This window comes from Trichosurus vulpecula, chromosome X, assembly GCF_011100635.1.
Source record: "Trichosurus vulpecula isolate mTriVul1 chromosome X, mTriVul1.pri, whole genome shotgun sequence".
Lineage (NCBI taxonomy): Eukaryota > Metazoa > Chordata > Mammalia > Diprotodontia > Phalangeridae > Trichosurus > Trichosurus vulpecula.
In genome coordinates, this window is record NC_050582.1 from 3,707,369 (window position 1) to 3,730,164 (window position 22,796).

The 22,796-nt window shown below is 51.3% G+C and overlaps 1 protein-coding gene across 1 annotated transcript in view; it reads left to right on the forward strand.

The window, feature by feature from the left end:
• LOC118832921 (putative bifunctional UDP-N-acetylglucosamine transferase and deubiquitinase ALG13) overlaps positions 1-22,704 on the forward strand; it is a 31,068-nt gene extending 8,364 nt beyond the window's left edge. Inside the window, exons 6-24 of the mRNA XM_036740312.1 lie at positions 365-446; positions 668-797; positions 1,286-1,367; positions 2,591-2,699; positions 2,924-2,988; positions 3,558-3,658; positions 4,660-4,808; positions 5,222-5,456; positions 6,365-6,481; positions 6,643-6,799; positions 8,017-8,155; positions 9,624-9,656; positions 9,758-9,813; positions 12,947-13,015; positions 13,670-13,850; positions 17,585-17,722; positions 19,723-19,763; positions 20,961-21,231; positions 22,430-22,704. Coding sequence (XP_036596207.1) covers positions 365-446; positions 668-797; positions 1,286-1,367; positions 2,591-2,699; positions 2,924-2,988; positions 3,558-3,658; positions 4,660-4,808; positions 5,222-5,456; positions 6,365-6,481; positions 6,643-6,799; positions 8,017-8,155; positions 9,624-9,656; positions 9,758-9,813; positions 12,947-13,015; positions 13,670-13,850; positions 17,585-17,722; positions 19,723-19,763; positions 20,961-21,231; positions 22,430-22,704 — 2,430 coding nt within the window. The remainder of the gene's footprint in view (positions 1-364; positions 447-667; positions 798-1,285; positions 1,368-2,590; positions 2,700-2,923; positions 2,989-3,557; positions 3,659-4,659; positions 4,809-5,221; positions 5,457-6,364; positions 6,482-6,642; positions 6,800-8,016; positions 8,156-9,623; positions 9,657-9,757; positions 9,814-12,946; positions 13,016-13,669; positions 13,851-17,584; positions 17,723-19,722; positions 19,764-20,960; positions 21,232-22,429) is intronic.
• Positions 22,705-22,796: the final 92 nt, after the last annotated feature.

Here is a 22,796-nt window from a genome sequence, read left to right on the forward strand (position 1 = left end):
CTAGTTCACAGCTCTTACCTTTCTTTCTTGTCCACAAGGGTAGCATGAGGAATGTTATCAAATGCTCTCCTATAACCCAGGCTATGCAGTATTCTCTTGGCATATCTGGGGATTGGGCTGATGGGGATCTCTAGGAATCTTAAGCTCCTGGGAGACCAGTTGGGTTCTGACTGGGTACGTACTATGTATAGCTTCTGTTCCGAAGACTTGGTGGGAGCCTGTCCTAAGGTACTGTTATCATTCTACCAAATGGTCTCTCGTTGCGTAGCCTTCCCAGAAGCTGCCCTGGACTTTGGGGCCCTGGGTGTAACATGGCGTCAATGCAGCTGTGGCACATATGTACTCTTCCCCCTCCCCCCTTTAGATCATGCTCTGCTGTTCCAGTAATGGGCATTATGATTCCGTGTACACCAAGCAATTTCAGGCTGATGCTGCTGTTTGCCAGGGTATGTAAAGGCTTTAGTGATCTTGGTCCCTTTTCCCTTTGTTTCCTAAGGGGGGAGGCAAGTCCTATGGACGGTGCCTGGAAAGGAGCGGCGGTGGTGCTTGTGCTGGGGGGGAGGCAAGTCAATGGATGGTGCCTGCAAAGCGATGCCGGCCCGAGCGGTGGTGGCGCTCGGGCCGGGGGGAGGTGTGATGAAAGGGGTCTGCTCCTCTCCCCTCTTAGCTGTACTCTATGAGATTCTCTACAAGGATGTGTTTGTTGTGGATGGGGAAGAGTTGAAAGCTGCCCTTGAAATATTTCGTGGCACTTCCAGGAAGAACAGACACAGCATCTTCCCGGGGAGTGATGACAGGTCGGATCTCTACAGTTCACTTTGCCCTGACCCTTTGTTCTGGAATTTCTTGTCTGTCTGTGGCTTTGCGGAGTGATTCCCCCCGCCCCCCCCCCGGGAGAATGACTTGTTGGCTTTTTACATTAGGGGGTCCCGAGATGGTTCCAGGGGCTCTCTCACAGTAAGGAGTTGGAGGACAGATAGGCTTTTGTTCAAATTCTGGCTGTGTGACTTGGGGCAGGTGGGGTCTCAGTTTCTTTCTCTGTCACACGAGGTGAGCAGACTGCTTAGCTTCTATGACTCACTTTGCAGTTGTGGTGTGCTATCCACCCCCAGACCCTGTCCTAGGTTCCCTGTGGCTTGTCGCTAGGTGGCACCACAGTCCTTGGGGTGGGGTAGAAGTTGAAGACTTGACTCTTCGTGCTGTAGAACCACCAGATGGCGCTGTACACCATGGCTTCTGCCCATGCTGAGAAGTCTAACTGACTTTATCTTTGCTGATTGAGCAGGATGGACGATTGGGGCCTGAGCACCACCGGTGGGCATGAGTACCTCTGTGATAGATACAGGCATGGAACAGAGGACGGAAAGGTTGGTTACCGCAAAGCCTCTGGTCTTCTTTGGTTGATGTTCTTTTTCTCCTCAGAGATCACACTTGGCTTGAGATTCCAACCCTTTAGTGGCCTTTCAGCCTCCAAACCACTTGGGAACAAACTTGGGGTTCCCCTGGCCCTGTACCAAGCATTTCTGAAGCTCCTTTCTAAAATTCAATTGAAAAGCTTTGTTATAAATGCAGCTAAGCCCCAAGTTTGTCATTAGAACCTTTGTAATTCAGGCCTTTCCATTTCTCTTCCACAGCTTTTCTTTCTGTTGTTCAAGAATCCTAATCTAGAAAATTCTCTGAAGCTCCATTCGATAGGCCTCTCTCAAGCCTTCTCCCTACAAGGCATCATAGCATAGTGATTGGGAGTCTGGGTCTGAGGTCAAATCTTGCCACTGTTACTGACCATCTGTGTGACCTTGGCCAACTTGACCTTCCTTGGGCTCAGTTTTTCCTTTTATTAAATGAGGAGATTAGGTGAGTTCAAGGAGTGACCTTGGCCAAGGTGCTGTCCCTGACTGGGCTCCCTTTTCCTCTTCTCTAAAAGGAGGCCATTAAACTAACCCCTTCAAGCCTTAATGTTCTAGGGCAGAACTCTGAGTGATATGGTCACCTTTCTTTTCTGGGCCTCAGTTTCTTTCTTTGGTAAAAACAAGGGGTTAGACCAAATGTTCTTTGGTCTCTTGAACCTTGAATATTCAGTAATCAAGAGTAAGTCTCGGCCCCTGTCTGGGGCCCCCTGTGCCTTCTCTGAGAAATGCAGGGCTTTGGATAAAGTCCCTAAACGCCCTGCTACTCCGCCTCTGTGTATCTTTGGTATCCATGCCCAAGTAGCAAGTGATGTTAATGATAATGATGCAGCAAGCCCCAGAAAAGCCTCGATGGGTGGCAGCGTGCGATGAGGTGGCAAATCTAAATGCTGACTTGCCAGGGTACGTTGGGCCGGCCAAATGGGAAGGGAAGACTTGCTGCTTTTTGGCACACAGCCAGTGACCCAGGCAGACCCCTACATGGCTTTCACCCTCCATCTTCAGGTACTTCACATGGTTGCCTTTGCTCCCTCTTTCTTTGGGTTCCTGGTTGTCAGTACACAGAGGGCCGCCTCGCCTTTGGAAAGAACAACAAGGGGAAGGTGCACATCACCTAACATTTGTCCCAGAACCTGGGACAAACAAGATGAAAGGAAGTTGATGGCTTGGGAATCTTGTTTCAGTTTTCAGATAATCAGTCCAAGATGCCTTTCCCCTACAAAGTGATGAAAGCTCTGGACCCAGATATCTACCGTAATGTGGAGTTCGATGTTTGGCTGGACAGCAGGAAAGGTGGGTGCTCTGGGCATCCTCCCCATCCCGTCAGGGGGCATTGCAAGGATGCCTACCCCTGTTTTATGCATGGGGGACCCTGGGATGCAGAATTACCACTCCTTAGTCCCCCATGTACAGAAGGGTCTGAGCCAGCTGGAGAGAACCCCAGAGGGGGGCTAATTGACTGGAGATGGCTGCATTGCTTCTGTCTGACCTTTTTCTTTGCTTCATTTGCTGTGCAGAACTTCAGAAATCAGACTGCATGGTGTTTGCTGGGAGACAGTATTTTCTGGGAGACAAGTGCCAGGTAGGCTAGCACGATCCTCCACAGGCAGTAGGCACTCTGGCACAGTCAGGCTTTCCACCTGGCCAAGGGCCCTGCCCGCCTTCATGCCAACTCTGCTGTCAGTGGGTGGGCAGAGAACGCACCCAGTTTACCAGCTTCATCTGGCCATATCGCTAAGAGCTCACTGATGCAACTGGACTGAACTGGGCATCCCGAGAGGAGTAGAAGCCTTAAGGCCAAACTAGAGGTTCCCTCATCACTGAATTTCAAGGCCAGGGAGTGAGGCAGATCACCTAGAGTTGGGGGAGCAGTTGCAGGGCCCTTGGCCCAAAGTTTTTCACTTTCAGATGCTTGAGAGCCACATCCATGATGGCAAACAGTACTAATAACTTTTTCCCCTTCATCTTATTGGCCTATTTTATTTATGCCTAACTTGGGTCCATCATGAATGAACTTCCTTTGGCACTTTCCCTTCCATATCTACCTTCTGTTTGTGGGCAGCTGGGTCCTGAGTGGCATCCCTGGGCTGGGCCTGCTGGGGCAAAAGGGACCAATGCCTGAGACAGGTCCCACCCTTCTTTCCTCTTCAGGTTCGATTGGAGCCTGGTGGGAGATACTACAATGCGCACATTCAGGAGGTCGGCAATGACAGTGCTTCTGCCACAGTCTTCATTGAGGAGCTGGCAGAGAAGTAAGCGAGGAGCCTGGGGCAGCAGCTGCTCACTAACATCCAACACCTCACTTTGGGTCAAGTCCTTAATAGACCTTTTCTCATTCGAGGCTCCTGACAACTCTGTGAGGGAGCTGGCATTAATATTATTAACACCGTTTTACAGATGGGTGAACTAAGCCACAGAATGGTCTGAGACACTTACTTAGAGTCACCCAGCTAGTCCCAAGGCATGGTTTGAGCTCAGGCCTCCCCAGCTTTCAGCCCAGTATTGTAGCCACTGAACCAACCATTCTCATTCTCTGAGCTCATCTCTACAGAGTTGGCCTTCCCTGCCCAGATTACCCAAAATCACAGCATTTTAAAGTTGGGAGTGCCCAGTGAGCTGATGGGCTCCTACTTTCCAATGTGGTACCTACTACTTATGTGCAAAGCCCCAGGCTAGATGCTGGGGGTGGGGTATAGGTACCGTGGCCTCCCACAGGCTCTGCCCCTCTACTTGCTTCCATTCTACATGGGCAAGGTCCTGCATTCAGTACTGGGGACAAGATGGTCTTGGGTGAGTCCCAGCCCCTGCCATCCCAGGGCTTTAGACCCAAATTTGAATGGTGTGAGGCCTGGAGCCTCTCTAGAGCCGTCTCAGCACGAGCTTGGTCTTGTGAAAGCAGATGGCGCACGCAAACGAGTTGGGTTTGTGACCGTGTTTTGGGGAAGTCTTCCAAAATTTTGTTAGGGGATTCTAGTTGTCCATTTGTGCTCCAGGAACAGTTCCACACACAGAAACTTAACCCTTACCTGCATCTGAGTGCCATGCTCTGCGCTTGACACATCTGCTACTTTGAAAAGATGTGGTATTGCTCAGAACCTTTCTTCTGAGGAGCGCCAAGGCTTTCCTAAGCAGCCAAGATGGGACATGGTAGCAGCAGTTTGGGAAGGGAGGCTTTGGGGTGGGTGTGGGGGGGATGCAGGCCAGTGCATGGGCAAAAGGACCGCCCCGACATTGTACTCTTTCTTTCTATTAGACATGTTGTCCCGCTGGCTAACTTAAAGCCAGTGACTCAAGTGACACCTGTCCCTGCCTGGAATGTGCTTCCCAACCGAAGAGGCGGCAGCGGTGGGAGAGGAGGAGGAACGTACCCCAAGATTACTGGTGGCTATATTCCAGAAATGGGTTTGTATCTGAAAGACTTGCCCCCGATTGTTTCCTTAATGCATTACTTCTTTCCTTCCCTAATTGTTTTGCAAGGGATTTAGAAGAGTGTAGTAGCCCCAATTCCTGTCTTGGGGACCTTTCAAATTAGAACTTGCTGATAAAAGCCCTAATCCTGGAATGGCGTCTGGGTTGGCTGCCAGGCACAGTGTTGGGCCCTGCCCACATCAAGCTTAGACTGGAGGAGGGAGATGGGGAGTGGGATGGATTTGCTAGAGAAAGGTTGGCTGGCTGAGCTGGGCCTTGGCCAGCTGCTGAAATTCTGTCTGGGGCTTTTTTGCTTGGGGTGGGGGAGGGGGCGGGCATGTTGTGGGACAGTTCTAAGCCCACCTTTGACACCCTCACTTCCGTTACCCCTCCCCCTCTGGTGGCAGACCTGGATTTGAAGGGGCATAAGAAGATGCTGAAGAAGATTCATGGGAAGGAGGTTTTGATGGCAATGGCTTGCAGCAGGGGCGAGCCCGTGCTCCCCACCCGGTTCCACCACAGCCTTCACGCTGGCCGTGCCCCTCCCATCCAGTGCCCTCCCCAAAGCGCTGGCTCCATGGTGCAGTTCCGTCCCCAGCAGCTGCCACCTCCGAGACAAGGACGGGGCTATGGCATTGCCAGGTAAGGCCTCGCAACCCTCTGCTCCTTGGAGCCAGGAACCGCCTGACCTGACAGTCATCTAGTGGGACCACTGAGGACCTCTTGAGCTCCTTCGCGTTGTCTTTCCTTTTTTCACCTTTAAACAAGTCTGAACTTAGCAGCCATAACTAAAATGAGCACAGTAGAACAGGGAGCAAGGGGGCTTGTGCAGGGCCCTCTTACGTCTAATGGCTTTTCTTGCCTCTTAAGTATAGAAGAAATCCACCAAGTCACTTTCAAAGCTGGCCTGCTTATCTGTGCTTCCTTCTCTTCTGTGCATTTCAAGAACACAGTCCCTTCCCTTCTTCCTAGCTCTTACTCCCTCAAGTTGAGAAAAAAGACCAACACAATCTTGATACTGATGAGTCTGCACTGGCATGCGGGAGGAATCCTGGCGGTGGCCATGCCCCCCGATATTTGGCTCTGTGTGCCTGTCTGTCGGGGAGTGGGTGACATCCATCTCCAATGGGCCCCCACATCCTCACGTGTCCTGCATAGGGGGTTGTCTTGTGCACGCTTCCCTAGGCATCTTGATTAGCTTTCTCACTTGACTTGTCTTAGAAATATATGCCCAGGGTGAGTAGAGGGGTGAGGGTACTTTGTGTGCCAGATGACTGCTTCAGAGAGGCTTTGCTAGCAGCAACCCAGCAGAATAGGGAGGTGTTGAGGAGGTGCTGAATGGAGAATTGAGTTGGCAGACTGTGGTCATGCAACAAAGCCTTGTGTGGATGGGACTTCGTGGCACCTTTGGGGGCCCACTGAGTGCCCAGATTGAGGTTTTGGCAAAGATGTTCAAAGCCCCATTTTTTCTTCTGTGTGCCCATTTAGACATGTCCTTCACAAGGTCAGCAGTGAGAATCAGTCGGTATTTCTTTGCCCTTTTCTCATAGGGGAGGAACACCTCGATTTATGAATAGAAACAATGTGGTCACTCCTGAAGTTACTTTCTATCCGGGCCCAGGGAAGAGATGCTATCAGACCTATGACAACTTCTCCTTTCGGTCCCGGTGAGTGAATGTCCTAGGGAGAGGAGGAAGGAAGGCCACCCGGAATGTGGGGAGCAGTGAGTCTTATTAGAAACATTGCTAAGTTTCTGGAAATGGAATTTCGTAGGGGAAATGGAGTTCTCCCTGTTAGCCCTCTCCCCTTTCCTCCCCACCCCCCCAAGTTCTTACAGCCGGAGCCGCCGGCAGATGCACTGTGTGAATAAAGAATGCCGGTATGGCTTTCCCTCTGAGACTGGAGCCACACCTCGGGGCCTGGAGGAAACAGTCACTTATTATGAAATTGAAGAAGGCGATGAGACTGCTTACCCAGCTATAGTGGTGAGTTGGTGCTTCCTCACTAACCTGACCTTTGAAGGGGTCACTGGCCAGCCATGTGACAGCCTTGGGGATCATAGGCTCAAAGACAGAAAGTGAGACCTAGGGAGATGTACAGAAGGGAGGGAGTTGGCAGGCCTGGGACCCGAGGCCAGGAGTACGTAGCTAGAGGCTTTGGCTGGGTACTGATGGGCTGAAGCTCTGGAAATAATTAAATTCACCAGGGCTAAGTGTCCACCCCAACACTTGGCTTCAAACAGTCGACTTTACTGAGACGGGATGGGAGAGGCATGTTGAGATAGCAGTTTGCCTGAAAAAGAACTGGGGGCTTTAAGCAGACGGGAAGCTCACTGCTGTTCAAGAGTGCAATACGTCAGCCAAGGAAGCCAGTGCGATCTTGGGCTGTATGGGCTTCCAGAAATGAGAGTGTACTCTCTCTGTTCTCTGCCCTGGTCAGGTTGTCCCTGGAATGTTTAGGACAGTTGGGGGCACCACGGAACCAAACTAGTTGCTCTACAGAAGGAGGGCAGCCAGGATTATGGAGGGTCTTGGGTCCGTGCCGTAACAGGAGCACTGGAAGGAGCCAGGAGGGTGTAGCCTGGAGAAGAGAAGATTGGGGGTGGCACATGGTGGTTTGGGTGTCAGGAAGAACTCTCGAATTATTGGCACTGTCTGCAAATTGAATCCCCGAGCAAAGGCTGAATGGCTTTTGTCAAGTACATTGTAGGAGGGGGACAGGCTGGACTGGGTGGCTGCTGAGGGCACTTTCAAGGCCCAGGGTTAAGAGGGAGGGAGCCTTGCAGCAAAGCCAATGGCAGCCACCCTTGGCCCACCTTTTTGTAGTAGATGCTTCAGTGAGTTGTGCCCCAGAGTATCATCCTGGCTGGCTCCCCACCTGGTGAGGCAGGGAGTCCCTCTGGCCTTGGCCCGGCAGGCTGCTCCTCAGGCACGTTGAGTGTGTAGCTCAGTCTGGATTCCACTTCCCGCTTGTGTGCATGGCCTCCAGTAAAGGCCGCTTCTGCTTCCTTGTAACCAAGCCCAGGTTGGGGCGAGCTCTTCTAAACCCAAAGGCCTGAGGAGGGAATTGTCTTCATCTGCAGAGCAGCCTTTCCTGGGGTAGAGAGGCAGCCACATCAAGAAGGGAAGTAGGCGTTGCACTTTTTATACCCCAGATACAGGTGCACCTTCTACGCTCATACTTGGGTGTTTTCTGGTTTCAGCCTCAGAATACCCCATCGCCAGTGGTCCCTCCTGCTGCTGCTGGATTCTGGGTAGCAAGACAGGGGCCCAACCCTATCACTTCAGGCAAATCCGTCGTCACTTCATCGGAAGAAGAGGTGGATGAGCCCAGTGACGGTGGTGAGTGTCTCCCGGCAGCCTTCGGCGGGCAGTAGGGATAGGCTTCTGTTGTCTCCTGGCTGGCTGTGATTGGCTGCCCTTGTGCCTGAGGCTGCATAAGTAGCTATTGCTTTGAGGGGGCAGAGCCAATCATTTCATTAGGAAAGCAAAGGGGGTTAGAGGGTAAGAAAAGAGGTGGCAGTTGAATGAATGGTAGTGGCTTGGCACGGCTTGATGCATGCACTGTGCTGCCGCCCCTGCTTCCAAGGAGCTTCCAGTCTCTGATGTGATTGCTGGAATGGGAGGAGGGCCTAAGGTTAATAAGCGAGGGAGCAGCGACCACTGAGGGCCAGCCTGACAACTGTTGGCAATAGGTCCTAGCAACATGGGCCGCATTTCCTTTCTGCACAGGGTTAGTTATCCAGAGATATTAGTTGAATATCTAAAATCTGGAGAAAGCTAGACCCATGGTTTTCCTCAGGTTATTTTGGGGCGGGGGCAGGGCTGGGACTGAACCCCAGACTTGTGGTATAGGGAAGTCCTGGAGAGCAAACCCCTCTCCACCACAGGCCAGTTCTTATTCAGCACCTTTGTAGCCTTAGAAAATTGCCTGTGGTGATGGGAGGGAGGGATGGACCCCGTATCCCATGACCAGCTCTTGTCTTGTTAGATGTAGGTCTTGAACCTAGCTCTTTTCTTCTTGGGGCTGGCTTCTACCCACTGTGTCATATGGTTTCTTGCTTGCCAAGATTTGAGTGAAACATTTGTCAGTCTCCTGTTTTTCCAGTGAACAAAATGCAGAGGTGTAGGCTAGACAGCAGTTGAATTAGGTTTTGGAACTGGTTCAGTGATGGGACTCAAAGAATAGTTCTGAAGGGGTCAGTGCCAGCTTGGGAGGAGTTCTCTAGTGAGAATGCCCCAAGTGTCTGCTGTGCAACTTTTTGGTAAGAAACTTGGACATGCGTGGATGACAGGCTTCAAAGATTAATTGGTGCCCCTAACTAGCTTCTGGGAAGAAGATGTTATATGGAGCGTTGGGTGTATGTGTGCTGGGCATCCGAATTGGTATCTGGGTAATGGGATCCTGTTTTGTGCCCAATTAGGTGGGAAACGGTTAAATTTTGGATTGTGAGTCTGAACAGTTGGGCCGACCCTCAATGATAGCCACGGTGTAATAATGGCTTTTGTGGTTGTGCGTCCACCAGAAACCAAGGTTGAGGTTACAAATGTGTGCCTTGAACGAAGCTGGCAAATGTGTAAGATGTAGCTTGGCCCTTTGGTTTTCCTCAATTGAAATTCTGGAGTGTGGTTGGAAAGGAAACCGGGAAGTGGCTGCCCTGATCCTCCGGGGTGGAAGGATTCTCAGAGGAGCAGACAATTGTGGGTGCAGGGAAGTGGGGTGGCTGAAGCCAGATTGCCCTGAGGGGCCTCTGCAGCCATCTGTGAACTGATCCCTGGTCAAGAACCTTTCCTCCTCCTTTTTTTCTAGGTGAATATCACGATGACTACATTTACTCCACAGGTCAGTTACCTTTGAGCTTTTTTTCCTAGCTTACAAAGTGGTGCGTTATGTCATGGGATGGCATACTCACTGGGGGCTTTCACTCTGCCTCTGCCCTGCAGACCCAGACTATGAAACTCCATCAGTTTATAGCACTGCTGAGTCAGCTGCTAACCTGGTAAGTTGAAATCCTGTGACCTGCAAGTGACTCTGCCTCCCAGTTCTGGAGGTGGGAGGTTTGGTAGGAGAGGACTGTGCCTCTCGGGCAGGGCCAACTGGGATGAGCATCCTGTGCTGGCTTTTGGGCAGATCTTTTCCTGTCACAACTGACCCTTGTGCTGGTCCTAAGTTGAGAGAGATAGGTGGATGAAGATGAGCTGAGACGCTCCCAGATCGCTCAGGGCGAGAGACGTGTTGGCCTAACATTAGTCTCCTACAGTCAGGATAAGAGCACCAGATTAAGAACTGGCAGCTGCCCCCCATGTGCTGAGGTCAGCAGGCAGCGCCAAGAGAACCTCTGCTTTGACCTTCTACCTCGCCCCCAGCTGGCTGACTTATGATCCCTGCTGGGAGCCGTCAGGATCTCAGAGGACTGCCTGGTGCTGGAACATCCCTCCCCTCTCATTAGAAAGGTGGGGGTCCAGTGGGCCAGAAGCAGACATTGGAGTTTGGCACCTCCTGTAGAGGAGAAACTATTGATCCTTGGCAAAGGCCCCAGAGATAAGGGTTCAGATGGTTTGGGCAGATAATTTATAAAAAAGAAACAGGTTATTAGTTATTACTTGAACAGCTGCTCAGCCTTGCTAAAGGAGACAGTGTGGGATAGGGGAAGGAGGCCTAGCTCTGGAGGCAGGGGCTATGGATTCAAATCCTGCCCTTGCTGCTCACAACTTTTGTGACCCTGGGCAAGTTCTCCACTGCCTTGGGCTTTGTTTTCCTCAGGTGCAGATTGAGGGGTTGGCCTGGACAGTCTCTGAGGGCCTTCTCAGCCCTAGTCTGGTCCGATGATCCAAGAGATAACCAATTTACAACTGGGAGCTTTCACCTGTGCTCCATTACATGGGCAGAAGTCAAGATAACAGCAGAGAGCTTTTCACAGCAGCCATGTTTATACTCACACTAAACCAGAGCTGCCCATGTGTCCTCGGATTGGGGGCAGCTTGAAGAAAGTGGGTATTGATGTGGGGTATCATCTTGCAAGGTGGTGATGTAGGAGGCAGAGAGCTGGAAAGCCTTTTTGGTAGGAGGGAAAGTAGAGAGGGCAGAATTGGGGATTGAGCACCTGCTTTGTCCGTTGAGCTGCGAAGAGTGAATGGGCAGAGATGGAGAGGCAGAAATCTAATGGGGATGGAGAAAGAGAGAGCGAGCAGCTGGTAAGCCGTGACCTTTTGTGTTGAGATTTGGGAAACTAACCCTGGAATATCATCGGTATGGGGAATGCCCTCTGCCAATGCAAGTAGCTGCCCTTTTTTCATCTTACAGTCTTAAAGGAGTTGCCTCGAGCAGTGGGGTCAAACTCAAATTCGTGTGGGGGCCCTGTAAGCCACTGATTGACTTGGAAAACCACAGATTCACATTCTCTGTGTCATATGGTCTTTTTATCTATTGTTGTGAAATATTTCCTGATTTTATATCAACCTGACTTGGGGACCTGGGCCACATGTTTGATGCCTCTGGCCTAGAGTGATTATGGGTCATTGAGCCAGGATGTGTCAGAGATGGGACCAGAATCCAGGGCTTCCTGGGTTGGAGCCCCCTCCATGCCCCCTGGCACCGTGCCACCCCTACCTAGTTGCAAAGCCAGTTCATTAGATTTGTATTAGTAATGTTAGGTTTGTAATTTAAAAAGCCCAATGATCCTATAGCAATCCACGTAGGGGACAGAAGGCTTGGACTCGAAGCCTGGTTGGCTTTTTGCCCATCTTCCCTGAATACTTCATGCCAGAGGCCTTTAGAATTGGTCTCTGTTGAGACCCAAAAGCACCCAAGTTTGAGGCCTGTCATGCTCCAGTTTAGTATAGAGCTGTTTCTCGTCCTTGACGTTGGTAGGAAAAGAGGGCTAAGTAGCAGTTGACCCCGGACTGCTCTGGAGCTGGCCCTGGGCCTGAGACTTGCCTGTAGGGCTTGCCGGCATCCTTCCTGGCTGCCTGGTGGCCTGTGTCTGGGGTTGTTTGGCTTTAGAGCACCTTCTGGAATTCATCACAATGCAGCTGTCTGAAGGTAGGCAGGATGAATGTGGCCCTCAAGGTCATGGCTAGCGAAGGTGCCCTGATGGACTGGGGGGGGGGGGCGGGAGGCATCACCATCTGCTTTCCTGTGCTCTGGGAGCCTTGGTGTCACCATTCCCCCCTCCAGGTTGCTGAGCTCCTGGGGATTTTGACATGTCTCCATTTACTAGGCAATCTTACTGAAAGGGGACCTTGTTTTAATTATAACAACCCCAGGGCTACATTCTCAGGTCCTGAAAGGCAGTGTTAGACACATCAGGAAGCAAGGCGTTAGGTGGGATTACGTGTTAGCACATCTGGGTCACGTATGGACTGATTCTTTCAAAAAGTTTGTTTCTCCATCCCCTCCATTTTTGTAACTTCCCCCCGCCAGAATCCTTTTCTAATGAGAAAGTTCAGTAAAACAGATCGACACCATGGCTATTCGTGACTGCGTGTACCCGTTCTGCACTCCCATTTCCTATCTCCGTTAGCAGAGAAAGGGAAAAAAAAGGAAACGCTTTTGATGTTGCTGCCACAAACCAGACTAGGAAAAGGTGGTGATGTTGAGTCATTCTGGGTCTAATGGGCAGGAGCAGCTCACCAGGCTGGGGGACTTCTGGCCAGGAAATTCCCTCTCAAGCACTGCAGCTTGGTGCCTTCTAGGCGCTTGGCACATGGCAGGCATCTAAGAAGTACTTATTAGTGTATGGCAGAAGCTAGATTTGAACCCAGATCTTGCTGAAGTCCAAGAATGGCACTCCATTCTTACTGTACTGCCTCTTCGATAGCTGCAACTCTGGCTCTAAATCCCTTTAGGGCAGGTGTTCATAGCACTTTGTTTATCTCATTTGGTTTTCATGAAAACCCTTTAAAACATAGGTGCTATGCTGAGGCAAATAGAGGTGTGAGTTAGTGTCGACAGCCTCCTCATGGCTTACCTCCTACGTTGGGGCATATTTGGCAAAGCAGAAACGGCAGACAACTGAGAAGCCGGTGAAAGATTCTGCCCCTCCTTCTCCCACATGCACCCTGGTCCCCCTTTTCTGTCATAGTTCTTAGTCCCACGTTTCCCTTGTGCTGTAACTTTGCTTCTTCTCCAAGTCTCTCCAGGATGGAAGAGCATGTTCTGTGCCCCCTCAGGATGGTGCTATCTACAGCTACCCTCAAAAGGTAATCACCCCAGGTGGGACTAGGATGTACCTGCTGAAAGGGCTCTGGCGAGCCATGTCTACCTCTTCAAAAAGACCCTATTTGAGGGGGGGGACGTGAGGTCTGTGGCTGCTAGCATAGCAGAATTCTAATGTTGGAACTTAGCTAGGCCAAGCCCCTTGCTTTACCCATAGGGACTGGGCCCCTGAGAGTGAGTCAGAAGGGGCCTAAATCTGCCTTGCAGTGATGATCATGCCCCGATTTTGGCTTCGCCCTCTGGGGTAAACAACCAAGGTCTTCCGTGTAGCAGTCCTTCAGATCCTGGAAGTTGGCTCTCGCCTTCCCTTCAAATGCTCACATGGCATGATGAGTGTGCCTCAACGTTCTCATGTCCTTGAAATCTGGTACCTAGAAACACCTGGTTCTGCAGCCACATGGTGTCTGACCTGGGCAGAGGCTGCTGGGACCGTCACTGTTGTCTATGCCTTGTGAATGGCTGGGGGGGGGGTCAGGACTTGATAGTCTCCAGCATCTCTTTCAGCTCTTACTTTACCCTCTACTCACCTTGGCCCATCTCCCTGGGGTCGTTACGAGAAAGCAGTGATTGTTTCTTGTGTTCACCATGCTAACCCTAGTGCAAGCTTGTGTTCACAACTCTTCCTTCCTGCTGTTTAGATGCTGATGAGCCCACCAGTGATATCTCCAACTTCCTGTAGCAGTTCCATGCCACCAGCTGTCTTATCAAGCTGCCCACCAAACCCTCAGGCTGTTGTTGGTGCTGCCACTGCTGCCCCTGTGCCCTCACAGGCCCCAGTGCCGTCTCTCCTTATGGCTCCAACCCCATTGAACCGTCCAGGTGGGTCATTGTGTTTTGGACCTTTTCAGACTTGTTCCTTCCCTCCCTCAGAAATGTGTGTGTGTGCGTGCACGCGTGCGTGTACGTACGTATGTACACACCCAGTGAATGGACCAAGGAACCCCTGACTACCAGGACCATGTTGTCTGGAGCCCACCCTTGGAGCCCCCATGCATCAAATGGTGATGTTGCATGGGCCGCTTCAGTGAGACGTGGTAGAATTCATGGGGAGAGTGCTGGGGATTGTGGTTATACTGTGGGGAGTTGACTAGGAGGAGGTCCATAGTCTGCATGTTTCTCCCCCCTGCCCCACCCTGTGACTGGGGTGTTCATGGACCCACATGTACCTCCCTGGTCTTCATCCGCATTGGGGCTGGACTGGATTTCTCTGGACTCGGTGGAGATGATGGTAACCCCTGTGTCTGCATGCCTTGCCCAAGTTCCTGCCCAGTGCTGATTTCTAGGTGAGAGCAGGGTCTCTCGTCCAAGCAGGGGCTGGTCTGGTCACTGGAGCTCCCAAATCTGCTGTTCTCCAAGATGGAGAGCTGGCAGCTCCTTCACTTGCTGCACCTTCTCCTCCCCTCCCCGCCGTGCTTGGCCACCTGCTTTTTAAGAACCTGTGTGAGCTAGTGGTGACAGCAACTGAGCGGCAGTGGCTTGTCTGCTTTGGCTTTCGATGGTGGGACTTTTTGGCTAAGCCCATCACAATATACTACTTGGCACAGGGCTGTATCATGGCACCCCTTGGCACATCTGCCGTTTTCGGTGAAGCTTTTAGAGAACTGCCAATTACTCAGATGCTAAAGTTAATCTTTCTTGCAGGAAGGAGATCTTTCTCAAATGTATTGTGTCCATATCCCCTGAAGAGCATTGGGCACTTTGGGATCCCAATTTGACCTTTTCCTATGGCTTGTTGTTACCTTGATCACAAGGGCCAGTAATGGCATAGTGGGCTGCTGGGATGCCCTCAAAGCTTTGGAGGTGTACCCTCTGCAGAGTCTGGCAGCTTTTCTGCTCTGAGATCTCCGCATGTCCAAACTCCTAGGGGCTTCCTGTCTTAAAGGCCTGATTTCACATGGGATCACAGCTAGATAGTGTATGAACAGCCCACCAGCAGGCATGCTGGAGATTGGTTTACTGCCAGAGTGAACCCAGAGAAGCCTGTGCCTTACCCCCCACCACCACATGCCTGAGATTGTGCTGCCAGCTTTTCCTTTACAACTTCATCAGTTGGGGGGTGGGGGGTGAGCTCACATGAAATGACTCATCCGTGTTCTTTGCTGCCCTTGACTCCATCGGGCCCATGAGACTCCTGGGCTATGGCTTGGCCTGTGACTAATGGCTTCTTTGTTCCTATTGAGATCACATCCACGTGTCACAGTCTTTAAACACCTGCCTCTAAGAGCTTTGCTCCTACATGCTGGGACTCTAGAGCTGCCTGAGAAGAAACGAGAGCAAGGCTTTGTCCGAAAAGCTGTTCTGGGGGAAAAAAGCAAATCCCTAAGGCCTCCAGTGCTCCCAGGGATTTTAAATGTCGAAACCAGAACTCCTGTCACTATCTCCAGCAAACAACACTCATTTTTCTGTGCAAGGGCTGGTGATAGGCAGGGGTCTTTCTATTGTTTTAAATCATTGGGAGAAAATGGTCAGAGTAGAACCATTCCTGGGCCACAGCCTTAATGGCCATGTGGTCCGTTAGTGGAATCAAGAATCGAGGCCTGCTGTTCAGACTCCACGCATAGACCTTCAGGGAGGGGACACAACACTCCCCTCAGCTCTAACATGAAATCGGCGAAGTGGGTAGAAATGGGATTTGATATTTTGAAGGATTCTCTCCGTCTCCAATGATTCCCCCAAGTTTTGACTAGTTATAGGCTCCGTTTTGCCAGAGTGGAGCCTGCACCCTTTTCTTGAGGCTACTTCGGGGAATTCAGCACAGTTCTGGCAAATGGGCTTGGATGTGTTTTTAGTTTCCTCAGGTATGATGTTCCTGGATAAGCATTTTATCATTTTGAAAGACAGTGGCCCGGGAAGACCCAAGTTCAAATTCCGCCTCAGACTGTGTGACCCTGGGCAAGTTACTTAACTGCCTCAAAAACCAAAAAAGCCATAGGCATGTAGGGAATGGGAAGAAAACCTGTCAAATTTTCAGTGCCTCTTTCAGCATTGAGGCCAGTGTTTTTTGGCACATCAGGTGCCTGGAAGCCTCAGGATTCCTTGTCAGGCCCTGAAGCTCTGAGCTCAGCGTCCATTCACCCATTGCTTGGATCTCAGCAGTTTGGGGGGTGCTGTGGAGCTCCCACTGAATCCTGTGCTTTGGTGGGGGAGGAGGTCATTGATATAGTCCACTGAGCAGGTGCCTGCTGTGTAGCCCCACCCCCCAACTGAAGCGTTCCAAGCAGGAAGGGTCTCCCTCCTAGACCACAGGAATGTCCTCTATAAATCCTTCACTTGACGTGTCTCGGTGATCCCAGCAGGAGAAAAAGCCAAGCAGCAGTGTGGGTGCTTTGCTGCTGTCCAAGGGGGCCCATTGCATTTTGGGGCAGTTCTGATTCTTGGGGGAATTTCTCCTGAAGCCAAGATCTTAGCTCTCTGAAATCCCTGCCCCTGGGGCCTAGTAGGATGAGGCTGATCCCTTCCCTTTCACTTGCTGGAAGATGGCTCTCATTTCCCCAAGTTTTCTCCAGGGCAGATGTCCCCCAATTCTTCCACCTCTCTTCCTGTGCTACTCTCCTCGGGGCACCCTCTGGTTTCATCGTGTCCTTCCTAAAATTTGGGGACCTATAACTAAGCATTTCAGGTGTCTTCTGGCCGGGACAGGGTACCATGGAACTCTCACCACCTTGTTGCTGCTCTGATTCTTTGTGACCCTGTTTGGGGTTTTCTTGGCAGATACTGGAGTGATTTGTCATTTCCTTCTCCAGCTCATTTGACAGATGAGGAAACTGAGGTAGAGTAAAGTGACTTGGCCGGGGTCACGCAGCTAGTAAATGTCTGAGGCTGGATTTGAACTTGGGTCTTCCTGTCTCGAGGCCTGGTACTGTGTCAGCTGCGCCACCTCACCCCCTTGCTTGACACGACTGCATCTTGCTTTGTTGGCTGCAGTAGAATATATCGTTTGCTTGTGATAAACTTGTGATTCCCTCCTCTTGGGCCATGAGCTTGGTTTATCTGTAAGGTTTTAGGTTGAACCAAATACGGTGTATTTGTTTTTAGGGACATTCTTCCTGTGTAACAGCTCAGTAATGGGCAAGGGCCAAGTCCATGAATAGTTGCAATAACCTTCTTTTGGTCCCAGAGAAGAGAAGAAGGAATAATGTGAAATGGAAAGGCATCCTGGTGTGAGTCTTGCCTCTGCCACTTTACTGCTTGAGTGACCTTGGGCAAGTCATTTAATCTCGGTGATCCCAAGATTCCTTGGGACTTTGCCTATGATCACACGAGCCTCTGAGCAGAGAGGTGAGGGCCTACGGTTGCCGCATGTTGCATACTCTGCTAGACGTGTCACTTAATTTCACTTAATGGATTTTCTTTTTTTAAGGTGGGAATTGGGGAAGGGGAGTGATGTTTAGAAAGGATTGATATCTAGACAAAAGGCACCAGGAACTTTTTTTTCGTCCAAGAGAATTTGGGCAGGTGAGCTTCCTGGAAGAGGGCACTCTGCCTACTGACTGCTCTCCCCCCATTCCCCTGGGCTGGGCAGATCTTGACCATGAATCATTGCTTCATCACAGTGATCCCATCAGCAATGTTCTCTTACTATCCTGCTCCTGTTGCTGCAACTGGCCCGTCCAATGAGCTGGGAGAACCTGCAGGCATCCCGATGCCACCAGCTTATTCGTGTGACCCGAATGGTAGTGACCTACCTCGAGGTAAGGAAGTTGGGCTTTCACTGAGATCTTATTCTTTTGAGAGACTTTCCTTGGAAACCAATGACTTGTGGGTTGGGGTATAGAAAAACCAGTAAAGCCAATGAGTTCTTCTGAAATGGTTGGCAGAGATCTCCACAGGTCTTTCCTCCACTTCCCTGGAGCTGACATAATAGACTCCATGTCCATGCCATAGTGTCCTCCAAAGCATGATCCATTTCCCATTTCCTTGGGTTTGTATTGGCTGCTCCCATGCCTGCCCGGCTCTTGGAATCCTGGCTTTAGGTGGTTCTGCCTTCTGGAGGGGCCTTTTCCGATCTCTTCAGCTGCTTGGACCTTGCCCAGCTCCTCAGTCCACTTTGTGTGCGCTGTCTCCCCCATTAGGGTCCAGCCCTGTCATTTAGAAGAGGAGTCAGGACCTTAAGGGCGTTGGAGAAGAGGGTTTGTCTGCAGTTGCCCAGCTCAGTGTCAGAGGCAGGGCATGATCCCAGGGTGTTCTGATGCCAAGGCCAGCAGAAGGCACTATGTTACTCTGCCCTCTCGTCAGCTTTATATCACTAGGGCATGCTTTTGCCTTGATGCGAGGGCAGACTAGACCAAGGCCTAGGGCTGCGTTGGGGCTCAGTGGCCTGTTTTGCTGTGCCATGCTGCAGAATGGTATATGGTCTCTGGTCTTTGCCCCGTGTGCTCTGATAGCATAGCACAGGGGCATCTTAACCATCAGCCTACCATCTTGGGGGACCCGTGATTGTGGGTTCCCATCCTTCTGCTCCACTGTTGGAGTCTCTGCTACCTAGACACTTCTCGTTACTTTGGAGTAGTCTCCAATTCCCCTGGCCCTTGGGCAGGCCTACATCTGACTCCACTGCCCAGGCTCTTGCCAGGTGCTGCTGCTGCCACCGCCACCGCGGCTACCTCCCATTGGGGGCTTACTCTGGTGGAGCTCGTTCTGCCACTGCATCCCTGTGAGACTTTGGGCCAGCCTAGGCCTTGGTTTCCTCTTTGATAACATGAGCCCAGCGATGGCCTCTTCCAACCCCAGAACAACAAATAGAACCCAGGAACTGCGGAGTCCGGGGCCCTACTGGCTCGTGGCACACACTTGCTGGGGACAGAGCTGCCAAGGAAAGCCCAGAATGTGGTTGGTGTTTTCGATGGCCCCAGAGCTGCTCTTCTGCCCCTTACTCCAGTGTATAACCCACCTGGCTCTGTTGGTCTCCTCATTACTCAGACCCCACCAGCAGGTCTTGGCTCTAGCCTCTCCCAGTTGCTTAGGCCAGCATGGGCAGTGCTGAGGAAACTGAGTAGCATTTGGGGGTGGCGCCCTCTGGCAGAGAAGTGGAGTCTGCCTTCTGGGCTCTCACTGTTGTGTGTCTGCTTAAGAACCCCCTCTTCACTTCCCCCCCTTCCGTTCCCTGATTCTGTTTTGCATTGATTTGCATAAAAAGAGGCACAGTTAGAATTGCTTTGAGCCAACTAAGTAAACTTTTTGACCCAGATTGCTGAAACTTGGTAGCGGTGAAAGTTAGCATTGGGTCACTGCCCTCAGAGGCCTAGAGGTGGGAGAAGCTACTTCCCTGACTGCTGTGCCCTGATGCCACTTCTGTCCTGCCCTTGTGTCCCAAGGTAGTGTTCTCATCCGCCCCCTCAGGGATGCTGTGGGCCCTGACGCCTGGCCAGGGACAGCCTGCTAGGACCTGATGATTGACACTCCTGGCAGGGCAGCCTTGGCATTCTTGGTACTTTTGGTAGCACTTTCCCCAAGTAAGAAAGTTGCGGAGCTGGAGCCTCCTCCCTGGGGAGCAGCTAAGGAACAGCTCTGATCTCTGAGTTAAGCTCATCTAATTGGCTTCTCTGCACTCTCAGCTCGCTAAAGCTAGGGCTAATTAACACACAGTTTTGCTCTATTGATTCGGAAGACCGCTTCCTTAAGAAGCACCAAGGGCCTTGTTTGTTTGGGGCTGGCATGCCAGCCTCAGGACCCTGTTCTCTTTATGTTGTAGATACCAAGGTATTGCAGTATTACTTCAACCTGGGGCTGCAGGTAAGAGCTTTGGGGGCACACGTGGAGTCCTGCTGAAGGTTTTCCTCCTTTGGTTCTTACTTACCTGGGCATTAGGGAAGTGGTTTAGCGACCGTGGCTTTTCCCCGTGCCCAAGTTGGGATCAGACTGGCCTTGGCGGCACTGGCTACCATACCTTTTGGCATTTCTGTGGCAGAGCTCTTGAGGTATGGCCAATCACTACAACAGCACCCTGTGGTACTGTTATTATGTGGTAGTAGAGGATTATTTGTGCCCAGGCCTTCTAAACTCCCAAGACTTAGTGATCTGAGCGGGGGTGGGGGGGTGGCGAAGGAAACGAGTATTTATATGGCACCTACTGTGCGCTAAGCCCTTCATAAATATTATTTCACTTGATCCTCACAACAGCTCTGAGAGATAGGTGCTATTATTCTGATTTTACAGATGAGGAAACTGAGGCACACACAGTGACTTACCCAGGGTCACACAGCTAGTAAGTGTTTGAGGTCAGATTTAAGCAGAGGTGTTCCTGCCTGCACAAAGCTTTGTAATCCAGAGTTATCTGACTGACTGGCAACGGACATCTTTTAGGATGGATTACCATTTGGAAGGCTCTTGAGTAGTGAGAGAGAGTAAGCTCCTGTGCTTCATGGCATGGCCCAGCTTTGAAGGGCTCACTCTAAACAGATGCCGCCTCTCTAGACCAAAGCTAGGAAAGGAGAGGGGAGGGGATGGCTCTGTGCTCTTGGGGGAATTTTCAGCATTTTTCTAGAGCTGTTTTCACATCTGGAGGTGACAGAGACCAACTTCCCATTTGTTCCTCTGTCTCTGTCCTTGTAAACAGCCTGTGGGGGCTAACTGAAGCAGCGGCCTCGGTGAGGCTCACCACTACCCGCTGTGTGTGTAGCAGACAAGTCCTTTTCATGTCAGAGGGGGCTGCTCCTTCTCTCCCTTTCATTGTAGACTAGACAGGACTTGTGCCAAAGAATGATGAGATTATCTGAGAAGCGGGGTTTTTTCCCTTGTGTTTGTAGCTTTGGGCCCTCCTTAGTTCTCATCATCTTCTGTCTGGGGCTGAGCTTTGTCCCTGGGGTTGTTCCTCCCCTCGTGGCCCTTATGGTCCATTCATGGGAGTGGCGGTTATTGTCCACGTGGTCATCGCTGGGACAGAAGGGCGCTGGAGGATTAAAAAGCTCTTCCTTTCTTCCCCTTTCTAAGTGCTACCACCAGAATTACTGGCACTCCGTGGTCTGTATGCCCCATCATCAGCAACAGCAGCAGCAACACCAGCCTCCACCGCTGCCGCCACCCCTGGTGCCTTCTCAGCATGTGGCTTCTCTCGAACCTTACCCCGCTTATCCTGAACATGTGCCAGTGGCAGACCATGCAGTGTCCCAAGTGTACAGTGAGCTGGGGAGGGCTGATAACCAGCAGGTTCCTCCTGAAACAGCGACTGGTAGTGAGTATGCAAGAGGCCGAGCAGTGGCAGGTAGGGCCTGAGGTGGAGCTGCCACTCTGTGCCATGCCTGCATGTTGGGAGTGGGAGGTGATGTGGCAAGGATGCAGAGTGAGAGAGTGCCATGATTCTGGACCTTAGTACTATTCCTCAGCCCTTGACCCTTTTCTCTTCCCAGCAGACCCCAAGGTCGTAGGGCAGTAATCCCTAGGGCCCTGTTGGAGGCAAAGAAGAACTGATGACGCATCAGGCTGAGAGTGGGGAAGATCTGGGTTCAAGGCCACCCTCCTGACACTATAGCCTGGGCAACTCAGGGCCAGGGCACTGGTCATAGTTAGCCCCACAGGACCTCCAACACTGGGAGTTTCCTGAGACCTGCAGATGGGAGGCCCCTGGCTCTTGATGCAATTGATTACAAGAGAGTGGCTATTTTGGTGCCAATTTTGACTCAGTTGCCTTTAAATCAGCCCCAGTCCTCTCATGTTTTACACCAAGCCTCTATCTCCATTGTGGAGGCATTTTTTCCTTCTAATACTTGTAGCTGCTAAGGCCAAGCTGTCAACACTTGGCTTGTTTTGATGGCTTATCACTTAGGGAGAAAAAAGTTTCACCAACATACAGACTAATGCTGTATCTTGAGATACTGTCCTTTCCAGGCCTATTCCTGTGGAGCCTGGGCTTAAACATTGTGCGTTCTGAATCCACTGACACAAAGACCCGGGTTTGTAATTGCCCAATCTTAGGGGTGTATTCAAAGGTGAGAACGTGGAAATTCGGAGTCTGCCTCCACAAGAATCTGCTGGGATCTCCTTGCTTTTAAAGTCTTCTGTCATCTTCCCTAAATCCCTTCTGCTGGAGCTGCCCTGGTCTCCTCCATCGATTTATAGTTGGATGGGCCTGTAGAGGTCAGCTAGTCCATTGCTGCTTAAACTGGGTCGAGACTCAACCCACAGTTTAAGAAGCTCTGTAGGGGTCACAAGTGGAAAAAGTTTAAGAAGCCCTGAGCTAGTCCAGCCACTGGGGAAACTGAGGTTTGGGGGAGTTAAATGGCTTCCCCAAGGTCACATCTAAGTGGCAGAGGTGTGGGTTGAAGCCAGGTCCTCTGACTCCGCATCATGTGTTTTGCCCTGTGCACAGCTGAAGCGAATGAACCATTTGGGTCCCTTTGGGTGCTGTGAGATGTGTCTCTGTTTATTCTGAGTGGCTTTTTTGGGATTTGTGTGTCCTTTAGGCATCTACACAAACTCTGACCAGCCACCACCACCCACCGGGTCCGTCTACTATCCAGTTATGCCAGATTCCTATGTCCAGCATCCCCTGCAAGGATATGACCCCTGTGTTTCCATGGTCCCTGCTTATCACTGTGTTCCCCCATGGCATCAGATGGGTGCGTATGGCACCTCGCCCCGGATCCATGGTGCTCTGAATTCTGGCTCAGTGCCCCAGGTGAGCTGTGTTCCCTCAGCAAATCCTGCTGCAGCTCACTATTCCTCTCCAAACATGTGAGGTTGAGCAGAGCCCTCCCACCGCCATCTTGCTTGCATTGCCGTGAGATGTGGGAAACATTTGGATAAGGATTGGTGTTCACTTCTCTTGCT